This window comes from Anolis sagrei, chromosome 10, assembly GCF_037176765.1.
Source record: "Anolis sagrei isolate rAnoSag1 chromosome 10, rAnoSag1.mat, whole genome shotgun sequence".
NCBI classification, from domain to species: Eukaryota; Metazoa; Chordata; class Lepidosauria; order Squamata; family Dactyloidae; genus Anolis; species Anolis sagrei.
In genome coordinates this window covers 22,416,924-22,436,614 of record NC_090030.1, presented here as the reverse complement: position 1 = coordinate 22,436,614, position 19,691 = coordinate 22,416,924, and the positions used below count along the sequence as shown (strand labels likewise).

Sequence of the window (19,691 nt, the reverse complement as noted above, 5' to 3'; positions counted from 1 at the left end):
TAGTGAAAGGACTAAGATAGTGACATCTCTGGCCAACCCTCTGTTTGGGTATCAGACTGCACGTCAACGACTTAAATCAAGAAATAGTTTTCTAAGATCTACAGAGACACTCACTGGAACACAACAAGCGAGAGTCCAAAAGTGGCAGGCTCAAACCCAGAATGTCAATCAATGGCTGGTATCAAATGAGAGACTTCCTCTTGGACACACAGAAAACTGGGCGACTTGGAAGACACTGAAGAGACAGTGCTCTGGCACCACGAGATGCAGAGCCAACTTGAGAGATGAGCCCACAAAGTGGAATCCACGACATGCGAGTGCGGAGAAGAGCAAATCACAGACCATCTGCTGCAATGCAACCTGAGCCCTGCCACATGCACAATGGAGGACCTTCTTGCAGCAACACCAGAGGCACTCCAAATGGCCAGATACTGGTGAAAGGCCATTTAATACAATACCAAGTCTGCAAACTTTGTCTTTTGTTGTTTTTTTTAATGCAATACAACTGTTTTGGTTCACTCCTGACACAATAAATAAGGTAGGTGCTATATTTGGGCTGTTATCTTATCGCATTTGCAAATTTTGCTGGAAACTGGGTCCTAAACCAGCCCGAGTCCATGGACTTGAATCAGTTTCATAACTCGAACTCCATAGATACAAAGTAGGGGGTCCTTTCCATCCATCGCATGGAAGAAAGGGCTAAGGAGTCCTTGCCTCCATCCTTCTGCTCCGAGGATGGAGAAGTCTTTCCACTCTGCTCTCCAGACCAAAGAAGACAAACAGCTCGATCGGGAGGCTGGAACAGGGCTGTCTCCCCAACAAATGGGGCCACCTTAGGGCAGCGTGACCATCCGACTTGTGCTGCGTGTGGCGGGGAAGCGGCGTTTGCCCCTCAGTCCGGAGAAGCGTTCATTTAACATCAAGCTGGTCTATGACGGAAGAGCATAAATACAACATTAGCCTGCAATCCTAACTCAACACAGAATGACTTTTAAGGTCTAAAGGAGTTGCCTTCCACTCATTTCAAATTTACAACAAACCTATTGCAGGGTGCTCTGAGGCTGAGAGAGTGTGGCTTGTTCCAATGGGTTTGGGGTGGAGATTCGAACCCTGCTCTCCAAAGGCATTTATTTATTTATTTGTTTGTTTGCCGCTCTTCTCACCCCGAAGGGGACTCAGAGCAGCTTACAAGATATATATACATAGGTAAAGGTAAAGGTAGTCCCCTGACATTAAGTCCAGTCATGTCTGACTCTGGGGTGTGGTGCTCATCTCCATTTCTAAGCCGGAGAGCCAGTGTTGTCCGTAGACACCTCCAAGGTCATGTGGCCGGCATGACTGCATGGAGCGCTGTTACCTTCCCGCCGGAGCAGTACCTATTGATCTACTCACATTTGCATGTTTTCGAACTGCTAGGTTGGCAGAAGCTAGGGCTGACAGCGGAAGCTCATGCCGCTCCCCGGAATTGAACCTGCGACCTTTTGATCAACAAGCTCAGCAGCTCAGTGCTTTAACCCACTGCGCCACCGGGGGCTCCCTATATATACATACAATCTATATAAATAAAAATGTAATGTTCGTTTGTGGGATTAAGAGAACTCAAAAACCACTGGACAAATTGACACCAAATTTGGATACAAGACACCTAACAACTCAATGTATGTCCTTCACTCAAAAAAATTGATTTTGTCATTTGGGAGTTGTAGTTGCTGGGATTTATAGTTCACCTACAATCAAAACACATTCTGAACTCCACCAGCTTGGCACACATATACTGAGCCATGATCGAGGCTCTCTTCAATTTCACTATGGGACTATAGTGGGAGGGTAAGTGGGTATGTTTTCTGCACTATGGTTTCTATATTTCTCCCTGTGTATCTGACTTTTGCCTGACCCTTCTGCCCTATTCCCTTTTATAAGAAATGCATAAAAATATAAGAAGCCACCCTCAGTGACCCTGCGAAGGAGGAAATCTCCTGTTTGAAAAGAACCTTATCAAGAGACATATTTGCATGGACAATACAATGGGCAGCGACCCTGGGGCTCGGAGTATGTCCCCTCAGAGAGAGATGCCCACTTGGCATAGATGATCACATCTCAACAGGACAAAGGGCCTTCAGAAAGTCACAATTTGTCCTGATCTGTTCTCTCAGTTATCTTCCATCCACCGAAACTACAACCAGGATTACCCCATTGTCTCTATATCTCAGTTCAAGAAAAATCTGGATTCTGGCCATCTTGCCAGACATCAACGTTGATTGCCACCCCTCAAGACAATAAACTGGTCGGCTAGAAGGCCCCTGAGGACTCGGCAACCATTTGGACACCACATATTTCCATAATCCACTCCAGTTTTCATTGTTTCCCTCTCGTCCCACCTCCTTCTCTCCTGATTGGCCAGAAGTGGCTTGAGCTCACCCACTGGTTAAGGCGCCTCCCAGCTGTAGAGCACCAACCAATCGGACAGCTTTGTATATGCATAAAAAGGCTTTATTTTGTGTTCAATGAATGTCTGCTTGACGAATGATCACGGTATGACATCCTTTACAGCTGGGTCGCAATAAATATCTCTGTGGCTTCTGCTTCAACTTGGTGAGATTTATTTTGCTATATTGGCTTCTCTTTTCTCACCAGGCAACCCACAATGGCTTGGGCTTAATCCATAGCCATTCTAAATTGCTCTTCAACGAAATTACCTGGTTAGCCATGGCACGGAAGTTGAACCTCAAGGGAACCCCTTTTGGCTGGTGAAGGGCCACCTTGGCGGCAGTGCCTCTCTCTCTTCGGAAAGGACGTTTCCCTCCTGGCCTATCATGTACAAAATGAGGAAATTGTCCCATTGAAGAAACACACATTGATTCCTTTTCTCCATATTTTCCTTCCCAGAGCTTGGAAGCATGGGCTTCATCTTCCATTCTCTTCCTGAGAGTATGGCTAGTGGGAAGATTCTGGAAAACTGCAATCCTTATTACTACTATTATTACTATATCATCATCATCACCATCACCATCACCATCATAATCTTCATCATCATCTCCATCAGCACCATCATCATCACCATCTTTATTTACATCCCACTTCTCTCTCTTAATGAAGATTTAAAGCAGCTCAGCACATTAACAGACAGCGCAATTCAAAATCGACAACATGCAAATATAGTTTTTACATTGATTTTTACATTGTCCTATCTTCCAGTGTTTTAAATTTTTTATTTTTGAATTTGGTCCTGCCCAGTGTGATCATTGTGTTTTAATGTTTGATTTTATGCTGCTGTGTCGCTTACTTATATAGGTTTTGCATTTATGTAATTTATTTTTCTGATTTTCTGTTGTGTTTTTGTGTTTATATTGTGTTTACTATATTGATGGGCGTGGCCTCATGTAAGCCACCCTGAGTTCCTTTGGGGGGTATAAATAAAGTTTATTATTATTATTATTATTATTATTGTTTATTGGCACAGTTTTTAATGTTTTTCAAAGTAATGTTAATTGATATTTGCTTAATTTTGTATTAACATTTATATGTTTCTGGATTTTAAATGATACTGTTCTTTTTTTGAACACTGTGAGCTATGTTGTGGGATAGAAATAATAATATTAATAATAATAATAATACAGAATTCAATGGTCGAATGACAACAACAACATAGAATACAGAAGTGGGATAGAAATAATAATATTAATATATAATTTTACAGTGAGATAGAAGAAATAATAACAATAATATAGAATCCAACAGTGGGATAGAAATAATAATAATTGTGCTGGCCGAACTGCTGACCAAAAGGTCGGCAGTTCAAATCCAGAGAGTGGGGTGAGCTCCCGTATGTCAGCTCCAGCATCTCACGAGTGCAGGCATGAGAGAAGCCTCACACAGGATGGTATCCTTTGGGCAAAATCCTTGCAGATGGCCTGAAGTAACTTGCAGTTTTTCAAGTCGCTCCTGACACCAACACACACACACACACACACAAAGTTCTAAATCAGTGGTTCTCAACCTGTGGGTCCCCAGGTGTTTTGGCCTACAACTCCCAGAAATCCTAACAGCTGGTAAACTGGCTGGGATTTCTGGGAGTTGTAGGCCAAAAACATCTGGGGACCCCAGGTTGAGAACCACTGCTCTACATTAACTGCTCTGGTTCAATGCTATGGAATCCTGGGAGTTGTAGCTTTACATAGTCTGCGAAAGAGTGGCAAGCTATACATCCCAGGATTCCACAGCATTTAGCCAGGGTAGTGAAAACAGTGCAAATCTTCATTTATTCTGCAGTGTAGATGCACGCTGAGTGACAGAAATGGCAAGATAAATACAACAATAATAATCTGGTTTGTGTGTGTGTGTGTGTGTGTCAGGAGCAACTTGAGAAACTGCAAGTCTCTTCTGGTGTGAGAAAATTGGCTGTCTGCAAGGACATTGCCCAAGGGACGCCAAATGTTTTGATGTTTTACTATCCTTGTGGGAGACTTCTCTCATGTCCCTTTATGGGGAGCTGGAGCTGACAGAGGGAGCTCATCTGCGCTCTCCCCGGATTCAAACCTACAACCTGTGGGTCTTCAGTCCTGCTGGCACAAGGTTTTAACCCATTGCGCCACCGGGGGCTCCAACAGTAATAGCTAAAACTACTGAAATAAAGGCTATATTCTGCTGCACTTACGCATTTGCTTGACTCGCTTGCGGATTGGACACAGATACGGTCAGGACTGCACCGGAATTGGCTCGCGTTTGCCACCTGCTGCAAGAACAGAGTTTTGCTTTTGTCAACTGATTTATATTTCTGGACCAGAAAAGGGTTTTTTCCTGTGCCACACTTCCCTTTACCTTCTGATCCTCGGTGGTTTCCCTTCTGCTTTTGGCTGCATTTGCTGCAAGAAGAAAGGAGACACAAGTCAATCTAAAAAAGCAAAACTCTGACGACTGATGAAAAAGGGGGGTGGACATTTATAATTTTTGGACTACAGATCCCCAATCCCCAGCCAATGGAGCCAAAAGGGATTCTGAAAGTTTTAGTCCAAACATAAGCCAGATAGCAATGGGAAAGGTACTGGAAATGTATCCCCCCCCCCGGTTGCTGTGAGTTTTCTGGGCTGTATGGCCATGTTCCAGAAGCATTCTCTCCTGACATTTTGCCCACATCTATGGCAGGCATCCTTAGAGGTTGTGAGTCTGCTGGAAACTAGGTTTATATATCTGTGGAATGTCCTGGGTAGGAGAAAGAACTCTTGTCTGGGGGAAGTGTGGATGTTGCAATTGGCCAGCTTGATTAGCATCGAATGGCCTTTCAGCTTCAAAGCCTGTCTGCTTCCTGTCTGAGGGGAATCCTTTATTGGGAGGTGTTAGGTGGCCCTGATTGTTTCAATAAAGTAGCCCAAAACATCAATTTTCAGGTTTGGATGAAGCTGTCGCAACTCAGGGTAGTTTTCACCTTGCTCAAGACACCACCACACACCAAGGCTGTAGGTTTTGTAGTTTATTGAGGAAAAACAGAGAAATAAAGATGCAAAAATTCAATAGGCAAAACAGAGTCTTAAATGCAAAGGCAAAGTTCCCAAGATCCAAAGGCAAATAACATGGAGCATAATCCCTTAGCCAATGGTCAAACAAGAGTCCATGGTAGACAGGTAACATCAGGATCAAAATCCAAGTCCCAAAGAAGCCAGAAGCGTTCTACAAAAGCCAAGGTGATTTCACAGAAGTTAACAAGGAAAGAGCAACATTGGACTGACAGAAAATGCCTGTCGGTTTCGTCATTAAATAAGTTTCCCTGACATGAACGCATTGCGTTGACCTTTGGCTTCACGTTTGCTGGCAAGGCGTGTGCTTCTGCAAACTCTTAACTGTAATGATCCTGTCTACTCATTAATTCACTATTATCTTCAAGGCTAGACAACTCATTATCTCGGCCCAGCTGGGCCTGATCTCCCTGGGAACCAAAAGGAGTCTCCACCTGCAGTTGTGGAGTTTCACTATCTTTATCTAAAGGAACATTCCTTTCTCCGGGGAACAGACTTGCTGTTTCTTCCTCAGAAGCCACACTATCAGCCCCATCTGGAACATGTACATAAATCTGAAACCCATCAGCCTCCTCGTCATTCTGCAGAAAGTGAGGCTCAGAAGGCCCAGCAGACCCAGAAGGCCCAGCATAAGGCCCAGACATTTCAGTCTCAGACTCAGGCTCAGACTGAGCCACAACAGAAGTCAAGGCTTTCTAGAATACTCTAAAAAGGATTTATCATAGGCTTTGCAACAGAAAAAACATGGCTGAAATGACCTGTTTCCTTTTTAGAAGAAACTATAACAGGCACGGGCAAACTTTCTAACTTTGGGGCCACATGCTAGCACTCGCTGCTAGCGCAGAACTAGCTACCCAGTGATGGAAGGAAGGAAAGAGAGAAGGAAGGAAGAATGAAAGGGAGGATGGGAAGGACAGAAGGAGAAAAAGAGGAAAAGAAGGAAAGATAAAAGGAAGGCAGGAAAGGAAGGAGAAAGGAAAAAGAGAAGGAAGGAAGGGATGAAGGGAAGGATGGAAGGAAGGATAAAGGAAAGAGAGAAGGAAAGAAAGACAAAGGGGAAGGATGGAAGGAAGGAAGAGAAGGATGGAAGGAGAAAGAGAGGGGGAAGGGAGGGAGGTAAGGAAGAAGGAAAGAGAGAAGGAAGGAAGGATGAAAGGAAGGACGGGAAGGACAGAAGGAGAAAAAGGGAGCCAGTGAAGGAGGGAGGAAAAAGGAAAAGAAGGAAAGGAAGGAAAGAAAGTATGGGAAGAAGGAAAGGAGAAAGGAAAATGAGAAGGAAGGAAGAAAGGGATGAAGGGAAGGATGGAAGGAAGGATAAAGGAAAGAGAGAAGGAAAGAAAGACAAAGGGTAAGGAATGAAAGAAGGAAGGAAGGGTGGAAGAAAAAGATGGAAGGAGAAAGAGAGGGGGAAAGGAGGGAGGTAAGGAGGAGGGAAAGAGAGAAGGAAGGAAGGATGAAAGGGAGGACGGGAAGGACAGAAGGAGAAAAAGGGAGCCAGTGAAGGAGGGAGGAAAGAGGAAAAGAAGGAAAGGATGGAAGGAAGGAAGGAAGGGAAGGAGAAAGGAAAAAGAGAAGGAAGGAAGGGATGAAGGGAAGGATGGAAGGAAGGATAAAGGAAAGAGAAAGGAAAGAAAGTCAAAATGGAAGGAACGAAGGAAGGAGGGAAGGAAGGAAAGAAGGAAGGAAGGAAGGGTGGAAGAGAAGAGAAGGATGGAAGGAGAAAGAGAGGTGGAAGGGAGGGACGTAAAGAGGAAGGAAAGAGAGAAGGAAGGAAGGATGAAAGAGAGGACGGGAAGGACAGAAGGAGAAAAAGGGAGCCAGTGAAGGAGGGAGGAAAGAGGAAAAGAAGAAAAGATAAAAGGAAAGGAAGGATGGGAGGTAGGGAAGGAGAAAGGAAAAAGAGAAGGAAGAAAGGGTTGAGGGGAAGGATGGAAGGAAGTATAAAGGAAAGAGAGAAGGAAAGAAAGACAAAGGGGAAGAAAGGAAGGAAGGAAGGAAGGAAGGAAGGAAGGAAGGAAGGAAGGGTGAAAGAGAAGGATGGAAGGAGAAAAAGAGGGGGAAGGAAGGGAGATAAGGAGGAAGGAAAGAGAGAAGGGAGGAAAGAGAAAAGGGAGGGAAGGATGAAAGGGTGGAAGAGAAGGCTCAAAGGAAGGAAGCTGTCTTGAATTGCCCTTCAAAAACAGCCTTTAGACAATGTTGGAAGTAAAAGAAAAATGCTTTACTTCAGCAAACACAAAGGATAAGCAAATGCAATGGAAAAGTGCAAAAGAAAGCAAGGAAGTCTTAATCCAGACACAAATTAAAGTCTCTTACAAGATCCTAAAAGAAACACCAGTCTTCTATCAGACAACGGGCAATGACCTAAGTCCTTAGCAGCAGACACAAAACAGATTCCGTTGGAGTGAAAACAGCAGTATCAGGGTCGTTGTTAGCAGCAAAAGCTGACTGCTCCTGCTTCTAATTTATAGCCCTGAATTCCCCATACAGGAGGTGCCAGGGTGTCTCCCAATTAGCTCAACATTTTTAGCAGCTATTCTGGCTGAACGCCGTCTGTGCTCTGTCTCTTTTTGTCTCTCTAGAAATGTGGGCACTTTCAAACCCTCATCGCCCAACTATCATGAAAAGAAAAACACACACTGACCCTTTGTCCAAATTTGAATCTTGGTTGCCGCCGGAAGAAAGGGGGGCCTGGGTTTTTCCAGAAAGGCCGGTTACTGTAGAAACAGAAAAAGAATCCTCCATGTATTATCGAAAAATCAATAGACTAAACATGAATTCTGAAATTAGATACACATTTTATTTGATTTTTTTTACATTTTATAGGTGTTTCCTTCACCACAGACATCCCAGTGTTTCTTACTCTCTCCATTGGTATGGAATTTGCATGATTCTGTCCTTTCCTACCCTTTTCAACAACAAATAGAGCAGAACTAATCAGCAACTAAACATACTGGAGGAGTTTGGGGGACTGACTCCAAACGATGGAAATTGTAGTTCACCCTGCATCAAGTCAGAGCACTGTGACACCCACTGACAATGGATCTGGACCACATTTGGCACACAGAACCCCCATGACCAAAGAAAAATACTGGAAATTCACCTTAATTTATAGCCATTGTACGTACTGGGATTTATAGTTCACCTGCAATCAAAGAGAACTCCGGACCCCACCAATGATGGCCCTGGACCTCACTTGGCACACAAATAACAAAAAATACGAAAGGGTTTTGGGGAAATTCACCTTAATTTGTAGGAATTATAGTTCACTTACATCCAGAGAGCATTGTGAATGCAAGCAACGATGGATCTGCACCAAATTTGGCATGCATACCCGATATGCCAAAATTAGTGGGTTATGCGAATATAGTGGGTTTTAGGGGGAATTGGGGGGATATGCCAAAATTAGTGGGATATGCCAATATAGTGGGTTTTGGGGGGAATTGACATTGGCATTTGTTAGTTGTAGGTACTGGAATTTATAGTTCATTTGCAATCAGAGAGCACGCTGCACCCCACTGATGATAGACCTGGACTTAACTTGGTAAACAGAGCCTCCATGACCAACTGAACATAATGGAGGGATTTGACAGAACTCACCCACTCTCCTGCAGCCAGAGAGCACTCTGAACCCCATTGATGATGCATTTAGAGCAAACTTGCTGAACATGACAAACTTCAAGTATTTATGAAGTTTCAGGGGGTTAACCTGGCATGATGTGAGTTATAGTACACCCACAATAGTATGCATTTTGTAAAGTAAAAACATGACTTCTTATAATAACCTGGGCAACGCCGGGTACTCATGCTAGTCATTCATAAAACATACATGATCCACTTCATAACAAGGCTAAAGTCCGTTCAAACTACAACTCCCAGGATTGTTTAGCATTGAGCCATGTCATCTAAACTGGTGCCAAACTGTGTTAACCCTAGAGTGTAGATGCACCCCAAGATGGTTGGAGGTTATAATGAGGAATGCACATCTGAAAAGTAGAACCAAAGAGGCAGATGGATGTGCCAAATGGCCTTTGTCTTTACCTTTGGTGAAACGGCAAAGCTCTTGCATTTTGGAAACGCTGGGCTCTGATGGGTGGTGGGCGCTGTGGTCCCACTGCTGTCACTCCATTGTTGACGCCATCCGTAGTCATGGAGGCTTCGTCTTGTTTGCCCTAGAAATTAAGTATATTTTTCAACTCATTCATAAAATCATAAAATTAGAAGGGAATCTCAAGGCCATCTAGTCCAACCCCATTGTGTTGTGCAGGAAGACACAACCCAAGCTCTCCCGACATTCATAGAACTATAGAATCATAGCATCATAGACCTGGAAAGGAGTCTAAAGGCCATCCAGTCCAACCCACTTTTGCTGTGCAGGAAGACACAACCCATGGCCGCCCAACAAATGGCCATAGAACTATAGAATCACAGCATCATAGAGTTGGAAGGGACCCTAAGGGCTATCCAGTCCAACCTCATTCTGTTGTGCAGAATGACACAACTCAAGCCCTTCCAACAAATGGCCATTTAGGCCAGAACCGTTTAGGGCTTTATAGGCTAAAGCCAGCACTTTGAATTGTGCCCGGTAGCAAACTGGCAGCCAGTGGAGCTGGCGCAATAGAGGAGTTGTATGCTCCCTGAGTGCTGCTCCTGTTAACAACCTGGCTGCTGTCCTTTGGACCAATTGAAGTTTCCGAACAGTTTTCAAAGGCAGCCCCACGTAGAGAGTGTTGCAGTAGTCTATACGGGATGTAACCAGAGCATAGACTACTGTGGCCAAGTCAGACTTCCCAAGGTATGGGCGCAGCTGAAAGGGACCCTAAGGGCTATCCATCACAGAATTAAAGGGGATTCTAAAGGCAATCCAAACCAACCCCTTTCTGCTGTGCAGGAAGACACAATCCATACCCTTCTGACAGATGGCCATCCAGTCATAGAACTATAAAATCACAACATCACAGAGTTGGAAGGGACCCTAAGGGCCATCAAACCCAACCCTTTTCTACTTTGCAGGATGACACAACTCAAGCCCTCCCAACAGATGACCATCCAGTCATAGAACTACAGAATCACAGCATCACAGAATTGGAAGGGACCCCAAGGGCCATCTGGTCCAACCCTTTTCTGCTGTTCAGGATGACACAACCCAAGCCCTCCCGACAGATAGCCAGCAAGCCTCTGTTTTAAAATGAGCAACGAATTGCACGTCTATTCTCATGATTCCTACCTGCTGAGCAGAAAGTGTCCGATTCAACGGACTTGTCCCATTGGTCACACCTTTCCATGCTGGTTTTCTATAAAACTGCTGCTTCCGAAAGCCGCCTCTAAATCTATTCGGTCCTGGGGAGGAAATTATAATCTTTGAGTGGATTTGGAAAACAAATGCCTGGATTTTCTCCTCCAATTAATTTCTAATTCATTTTTAGACTTAGATTTAGGTTAGCTTCTTATTCTGTCAAGAAACCAAGGCAGCCTCTTTCGGGAAGAACTGGCTGAATTATTTCCACGTGTTGCATTCTAGCACTGGAACACCCTTTCACCCAGCACCACAACAGAGACCAGTAATTCAATATAAGAATGTTTCTTTAAAAAGTATATAAAAAGGGGAAAGGGGGCAAATCCAAAAGGGTCAGTAGATAGAAAATACAAAATAGCAGCATTCCAAAAATGCCAAGGAACATAAAGCCAAGGAATTTAAAAAATCACAGAATTAATCCAAAGGTATATCCATGAACATGAAATCAGGAAATTTCCCAAGATAAACTCTCCAAGGAAACACAGGCATAAACAAGAACAGAAAAATTGGATAACGCTTTAACAAGAACTTGAGAGCAGAAACAGAATGATCTCCTCTATAACCTTGTCACCGCTGAAAGGCCTGAAAGCAACTCACTTAATTTAAGTCCTCCAAGCCACCCATGACATCATGTCTCATACACTTGGATCTCTGAGTCTTATTTCTTTTTTTTTCCAAAATAATTTTGATTGGTTTATGGTCCATACCAGGCATGTAGCTGGGGGGGGGGGGGGCGGGCGGGCTTGAGGGGCTTCAGCCCCCCCCCAAAAAACTCTCATGGTGGTTTGCGAAAAGACCTTACTGGTGCATTATTTAAACTGTTATGTTTATTCATATCATGATCTGATCACCATACTCAATATATCCCATATGCATGGGGGTATTGGAGCAACGATACAAAAGGTTTGCTAGGGTAGACCCTCTTTCACTCAGATTGAGCCCCCCCCCCCCCGAAACAAACTCAGCCCCCCTGAATTGAAATCCTGGCTACGTGCCTGGTCCATACAGAAAGCAAAACCGACACCAGAAGAAAAATCAAACAAACAAACAACCCCCCCCCCCCAAAAAAAAACAGAAAAGAAAAAAAAAGATATACAAAAGAGTATGCAAGTTTGCGCTTGTTAAGCATATGAAAAATCAACTTTGACTGTACAGTTACTATACCTTAACATTTATTGTCTCTCTAACCCCACACCCGTGAACCCAACCCCCATGACCTCCGACACCACTCCGTATGGATCACATAACTAACCCACAACTACCCACGTGTCTTCTTTCACTGAATCCCCTTTATGGCAATTTTCTAATCTACTTTTGTCTTCTTTTCGAGATATCCAATTGCCAACCTCCATTTTTTAAACAAATTCTTCATTATTTCCTCCTCTGCTACTATTTGTCAGTTTGGCCATTTGGATATAATCTACTAATTTATCTCTCCAATCCTTAATAGTTAACTCTTTTCCCCCCTTCCATGTTTTAGCTATTGTTAGTCTCGCAGCGACAAAACAATACTGACAAATTTCTTCATCTCCTGCGCTAATACGCCTTCCAAATATTCCTAATAAGCACATTTCTGGGTTTTTCTTGATTTTTTTTGCTAATCGTTTTGTTTGTTTGTTTCGCCACTTTTTTCCAGAATTCTTTAACTCTGTTGCAAGTCCACCATACTTGGAAAAAAGATCCCTTCACCTTCTTGCATCTCCAGCAAGCCCCTTGTCCTGTTTTCTCTATTTTAGCTGGGTCTTATTTCTGAGCCTCTGAGAAAATCTAGTTTGCCAACTTTTGACACCCTGCATTCTCGGGACTAATCTATGTTCCCTTTAAGCCTCCCCAACAGCTCAAGGCTGTTTCTCCCGGGAACAAGTTTTTTTATTTCCCCTTGATGCCTGGGAACAAACTGAAGAATCCAAAACATGAGCCTCATCTGCCTCCAATTGATTCATTCCTATTGCTCATAGACTCTTCACTTTGAAACCCATCATCCCTTGCTGATTGTGCAGGTACAACTGTACTGGGAGCTCCGATTTTGTTTGCTTTGCATTGAATGTTTGTTGTAGTCCTAAGTTTCAGGGACTCTGCAGATAGGTGGCTTCTTTTGGCTGCAATCATAGGGCAAGCCACCTGTCAATTATAGTTAGGTTCCCTGGTCCCACCCCCTTTTTGGGTTTTGGAGGGAATAGGAGCCAGTTTGGGTTCAGTCTACACAGAGAAGCTTTTCATGCAGGACATAATACCAAGAGCTCCTGTAGAAAGCTTCGTCTTCTACGGCTTGGCTGGGGAGATACAGCCCACAGCTTGGCAGGAAGATATACAGCCTTACAGCTCCTTCGCTGAGGGACTTCAGTCAGCCATCACTGAAACCTGAACTCCTTTTCCCCTGGAAGTCTACAAAGCTCTGCTTGGTAAGGGTCACTCACAGAAGCCAGAAGCAGTTTGTACCGGGTGCAGGGGCTCCACGCCAACAGAGGCAAAAACAGACTGCCCAGATTAGAAGTTAAGGATTTCCCTATTAGCTAAAATAGTTTATGAAGATAGTGCCTGTTCCCTGTGGACAAGACCGAGAGAGAGCCAATAGACTGTTAAGAAAGCTTTAAAGTACCTGTTTGTTTTCATTAATAAAGAACATTGTTGAACCTTTAAGCAATCTAAAGACTCTGTTTTAAGGAAATCCAAGGGCCTTTAATCTGAGACAGCCCCGGCATCCCGTTGGGCACACAGAATTTATTTCCTGTCTACAATCTGATGCACAGGCCCAGCGTGCGACAGCACACCGACTCAACCCCTGAATAGTCAGAAAAATCCTCTGATGCTTGCCAGACTACAACTTCACTCTCAGACCAACTTTCCATACCTTGTAGATTTCCTGGGACCCAGCGCCGGAACCCGGGTCTCCCGTTGCTGTAGGGTGGATTCCTGTTCTTGAGTGGCTGCCTCCATCGGTTCCCTTTTGGCTTGGCCTGGCCTTTCTTGTTCCGCTTTATAATGTCATCTAAATGGGCCAGAATCCTGTTATTCGGATGTACGAACCTTAGAAATATGGAGACAAGAGCTGGACAAATGGAGGCCTAAGGGTCCGCCTACACTGTAGAACTAATGCAAGCGGGACGCTCTTGGGAATTGTAGTTTTGCAAGGTCTTTCACCTCCCCTGCCCAACTGCAAATCCCATGGCTCCATAGAACTGAAAGTGGGTTCAAACTACATGAATTTTACAGTGTAGATGGAGCCTTTGTTATGTGACCCCAGATACCCCCAAAGTCCAAAAGCCAAATATTACTAAAGACATATAGGATGTTGGCGATAAAAGAAGCACAATCAAATGCATTAGGGCAGTGTTTCTCAACCTTCCTAATGCCGTGACCCTTTAATACAGTTCCTCATGTTGTGGTGACCCCCAATCATAACATTATTTTCGTTGCTACTTCATAACTGTAATTTTGCTACTGTGGGGTTGATTTTGTTATTTGGGAGTTGTAGTTGCTAGGATTGATAATTCACCTACAATCAAAGAGCATTCTGAACTCCACCAATGATGGAATTGAACCAGGCTTGGCACACAAAACTCCCATGACCAACAGAAAATATGCAAAGGATTTGGTGGGCACTGACCTTGAGTTTGGGAGTTGTAGTTCACCTCCATCCAGAGAGACCTGTGGACTCAAACAATGATGGATCTGGACCAAACTTGGCATGAATACTCAATATGCCAAAATGTGAACACTGGTGGAGTTTGGGGAAAACAAACCTTGACATTTAGGAGTTGTCGTTGCTGGGATTTATAGTTCACCTACAATCAAAGAGCATTCCGAACCCCACCAATGATAGAATTGGGACAATCTTTCCACACAGAATCTCTATGCCTAACAGAAAATACTGTGTTTTCTGATGGCAACCCCTCTGACACCCCCCTCGCGACCCTTCCATAATAATAATAATAATAATAATAATAATAATAATAATAACTTTACATTTGGCCTTCCCACTTTTTTAACTTTGTGTTGTCTTATTGATAATGTTGTATATTTTATTGTCTATTTTTTATTGCTTGTATTGTTGTGTTTGGGCTCGGCCTTATGTAAGTCGCACCGAGTCCCTTGGGGAGATGGTAGGGGGGTAAAAATAAAGTGTTGTTGTTATTATTATTATTATTATTATTATTACACTACATAACAAAATTTGAAAAAAATCTGTTCGTGTTTTGAAAGTATTTCTTCGTGTTTAATTGTGTGGTACTTAACTTTGTAAGTAGTTGCTCTACTCCAGAAATTTCGTTTTTGTGGTTGCCACAAACTATTGAATTGGTTGAGACTTGATGAAGCATTCATTGAAAAGTTATCGCAAAATGTGCTATAGCACAATGTCCAGCACAGACAAAGTTTTTGCAGTTTTAACACACTTTTTCCATGTTTTATGATAGAACCAGTTAGGAAAGGACATTTGTAACTCAGGGACAAAAATTGTGTTACATAGTGTAATAATAGGATGACAACAACAACAAAAGTCCAGTCCCAAACACAGCAATGCCAGATACAAGAGCGGATCTTCCTTCCGCATGAGCGATGTGCACCAAAAGGGATTTGCAGTGGTGAACAGAGGGCAGATTTTCCTCTTTTATAGTAATCCCTCGGGATGCGGTGGGTATTTCCAGGCTGCTGACTTCACCGCGGAGCATGATGTTTGTGTGCACAACCGGAGAAATGATCCGCAGCCCATAAATAGACCGAAGAGGACTCTATTTTGGGATGGCCTCACGGTTCAAGCCCTTGCTCCGGTTTGGACCAGAGGTGCCAAAATAAAGGGCCAAAGCGGGAGAATTGCCCCCTGAAAGCCTTGTCTATTCATCTCACTTCGGACCTATGTAATTTAAGTCACATACGGCTCCTCTAAGAGTGGTTTTGGGGCACAAAAGGTGTTATAATGTCTCAGCAAAAGACAACTCCCACAATTTCGTTGTGAGCCATGGCGGTTAAAGTGCATAGGCTGTATAAATACATATATTAAAAGTCTGAAGCATCAATACTAAGAAAATGTAAATTTACAACCCATTTTTTTAAAGAGACTGGGTCTGTCTACCAGAAGATATAGGTCTATCATTGTGTTTTAAATGTAAGACAAATTAATTGTTTTTCTAAAAGGAAAAATGATTTGTCTCATTTTAAATTGTTATGAGGTTATGTGGCTGTTACCTGTCTGGAAACAAAGGGAGAAAGATGGGACATAGATCATGTTCATCATCATCATCATTCTATGGGGAGAAAGGTGGGACATAAATCATGCTAATAATAATAATAATAATAATAATAATAATAATAATAATATGGGGAGAAAGGTGGGACATAAATCATGCTAATAATAATAATAATAATAATAATAATAATAATATAAATTCTATGGGGAGAAAGGTGGGACATAAATCATGCTAATAATAATAATAATAATAATAATAATAATAATAATATGGGGAGAAAGGTGGGACATAAATCATGCTAATAAGAATAATAATAATAATTCTATGGGGAGAAAGGTGGGATATAAATCATGCTAATAATAATAATAATAATTCTATGGGGAGAAAAGTGGGATATAAATAATGTTAATCATAATAATGATTATTCTATGGGGAGAAAGGTGGGATATAAATAATGTTAATAATAATATAAGTCTACGAGGAGAAATGTGGGGTAGAAAATAGTGATGATGATGATGATGATGATAATTATTATTGTATGGGGTAAAGGTGGTATATAGATAATGCTAACAGTAATAATTCTATGGGGAGTAAAGTGGAATATAGATGATGATGATGATGATGATTATGATGATGATTATTATATGGGGTAAAGTGGCATATAGATAATGCTAATAATAAATCTATGGGGGGAAAGGTGGGATATAAATAATATTATTAATAATAATATTATGGGGAAAAGTGAGATATGATGATGATGATGATGGTGATGATGGTGATACTATGGTAGAAAAAGGTGGGCTATAGATAATGATAATAATAACAATTCTATGGAGAGAAAGGTAGGATATAAGTAATGATGATGGCGATAATAATAATAATAATAATAATTCTATGGGATAAAGGTGGGATATAGATAATGCTAATAGTAATATTTCTATGAGGAGTAAGGGATATAAATTATTATTATTATTATTATTATTATTATTCTGTGGGGTAAAGGTGGTATATTGATAATGCTATTAATAATTCAATGGGTAGAAAGGTGGAATATAATGTTATTCATAATAATAATTTTATGGAGAAAGGTGAGATATAAATAATGATGATGTCGTTGATGATAATAATAATAATAATACTATGGGGTAAAGGTGGGATATAGATAATGATAATAATTCTATGGGAAGAAAGGTGGGATATAAATAACAATAATAATATTTATTATTATTCTATGGGATAAAGGTGGGATATAGATAATTGGGAGTAAGGTGGGACATAAATGATGATAATTCTATGGGGAGAAAGGGTGGATATAAATTATATTTATTTATATAATATTTAGAGTTAGAATTGTCCGTTTGTTGGAGAATCTGTGCGATCGAGTTAGGTAGTTATTGAGTATGTTTCTATGCCTGTATATAAATAATGCTATTTTCTTTCTTTACTTATTTATCTATCTATTTATTTATTAAATTCATTTATTAGATATTTATTTATTTATTAAATTCATTTATTAAATATTTATTTATTTATCGCTTGCTTTTTCTCTCCAAAAAGAGAGAGGCTCAAAGCAGCTTGTATGTTTTTAATGTGGAAATTGGATTTCAAATTATGGAGGGATTGTTTTGATTTAATTAAGATGGATTATACGATTTGATTGGGATTGGTTATTTCATTGGGGTGGATTATTTGATCGGACTGGGAATGATTATTTGATTTGATTGGGATTGAATATTTGTTTACATTGATATTTATTATTTGATTTCATTGGGGTTATTGTTGTAATTTGGATTTATTCCCAAAGTGCGCAAAGGAATTATTTTTGGTTTTGTAACAGATGGAAAGAACCTCTAAAGGAATAAGGGGGAAATCCTAGAGAAAGACAGCTGAGCAAGTGACCATCTAAAAGCTAAAGCGGAGTGACTCTGGAGTGAGTCCCCTTCCAGGGCCACTTACCTAATGAGAGGTCGATGATCTCCCCTCCTGCGGTGGAACCTGATCCCGATCCAGTGGGTTCTGGGTTAGGTTGAGGCTCCTTTGGGGGATCCATTACCAGAGAGCGAAAGAGGGAAAGAGGAAGAGAGAAAGGAGAGAAAGAGAGACACACACAGAGAAAGGGCAGGACTGACCCCTGTCATTTGCCCGCCCCCTGGCACCTTTCCAGGGAGGGAAGGTGCTATTGGGGGACTACAGCTCCCAGATTTCCCTCTCCAGCATGGTTTATGGGATTTCCCTTCTTGGGACTCTAATGATCAGAATCCCCTCTCCAGCATATTATATGGGAAGTCCCTTCTTGGGACTCTAATACTCAGAATCCCCTCTCCAGCATATTATATGGGACGTCCCTTCTTGGGACTATAATGACCAGAATCCCCTCTCCAGCATATTGTATGGGAAGTCCGTTCTTGGGACTCTAATGATCAGAATCCCCTCTCCAGCATATTGTATGGGAAGTCCCTTCTTGGGACTCTAATGATCAGAATCCCCTCTCCAGCATACTATATGGGAAGTCCCTTCTTGGGACTGTAATGCTCAGAATCCCCTCTCCAGCATATTGTATGGGAAGTCCCTTCTTGGGACTCTAATGATCAGAATCCCCTCTCCAGCATACTATATGGGAAGTCCCTTCTTGGGACTACAATGATCAGAATCCCCTCTCCAGCATATTGTATGGGAAGTCCCTTCTTGGGACTCTAATGATCAGAATCCCCTCTCCAGCATACTATATGGGAAGTCCCTTCTTGGGACTACAATGATAAGAATCCCCTCTCCAGCATATTGTATGGGAAGTCCCTTCTTGGGACTCTAATGATCAGACTCCCCTCTCCAGCATATTATATGGGAAGTCCCTTCTTGGGACTACAATGATCAGAATCCCCTCTCCAGCATATTGTATGGGAAGTCCCTTCTTGGGACTACAATGATCAGAATCCCCACTCCAGCATATTATATGGGAAGTCCCTTCTTGGGACTACAATGATCAGAATCCCCTCTCCAGCATACTATATGGGAAGTCCCTTCTTGGGACTACAATGATCAGAATCCCCTCTCCAGCATATTGTATGGGAAGTCCCTTCTTGGGACTCTAATGATCAGAATCCCCTCTCCAGCATACTATATGGGAAGTCCCTTCTTGGGACTACAATGATAAGAATCCCCTCTCCAGCATATTGTATGGGAAGTCCCTTCTTGGGACTCTAATGATCAGACTCCCCTCTCCAGCATATTATATGGGAAGTCCCTTCTTGGGACTACAATGATCAGAATCCCCTCTCCAGCATATTGTATGAGAAGTCCCTTCTTGGGACTACAATGATCAGAATCCCCTCTCCAGCATATTGTATGGGAAGTCCCTTCTTGGGACTACAATGATCAGAATCCCCACTCCAGCATATTATATGGGAAGTCCCTTCTTGGGACTACAATGATCAGAATCCCCTCTCCAGCATACTATATGGGAAGTCCCTTCTTGGGACTACAATGATCAGAATCCCCTCTCCAGCATATTGTATGGGAAGTCCCTTCTTGGGACTCTAATGATCAGAATCCCCTCTCCAGCATACTATATGGGAAGTCCCTTCTTGGGACTACAATGATCAGAATCCCCTCTCCAGCATATTGTATGGGAAGTCCCTTCTTGGGACTACAATGATCAGAATCCCCTCTCCAGCATATTATATGGGAAGTCCCTTCTTGGGACTA

At 42.2% G+C, this 19,691-nt stretch overlaps 1 protein-coding gene across 2 annotated transcripts; it reads right to left on the bottom strand.

Annotated features, from left to right (window-relative positions):
- Window positions 1-471: 471 nt before the first annotated feature.
- On the bottom strand, window positions 472-18,123 carry LOC132769691 (UAP56-interacting factor-like). 2 transcript variants are annotated; one of them, XM_067471634.1, is made up of 9 exons: window positions 17,946-18,123; window positions 13,655-13,792; window positions 10,735-10,847; window positions 9,549-9,679; window positions 8,152-8,224; window positions 4,819-4,862; window positions 4,655-4,729; window positions 2,697-2,808; window positions 472-929 (listed from the first exon to the last, which is right to left on the bottom strand). In XM_067471634.1, the coding sequence occupies exons 1-9, from the start codon at window positions 18,037-18,039 to the stop codon at window positions 834-836; spliced, it is 876 nt and encodes a 291-aa protein (XP_067327735.1). In that variant the 5' UTR covers window positions 18,040-18,123; the 3' UTR covers window positions 472-833. The 2 variants fall into 2 exon arrangements, with proteins under 2 accessions (XP_067327735.1, XP_067327734.1); XM_067471633.1 differs by having other exon boundaries at window positions 4,655-4,732; window positions 17,946-18,122.
- Between the last annotated feature and the right edge of the window lie 1,568 nt (window positions 18,124-19,691).

Bases quoted from the DNA above. Each gene is read 5' to 3' on its own strand.
- LOC132769691 (XM_067471633.1), bottom strand. From the start codon at position 18,039: ATGGATCCCCCAAAGGAGCCTCAACCTAACCCAGAACCCACTGGATCG. The intron at 10,848-13,654 runs GTATGGAAAGTT...TTTCCTCCCCAG, and splicing joins GGTCCCAGGAAATCTACAAG to GACCGAATAGATTTAGAGGC. The intron at 4,733-4,818 runs GTAAAGGGAAGT...CTGTTCTTGCAG, and splicing joins AAACCACCGAGGATCAGAAG to CAGGTGGCAAACGCGAGCCA.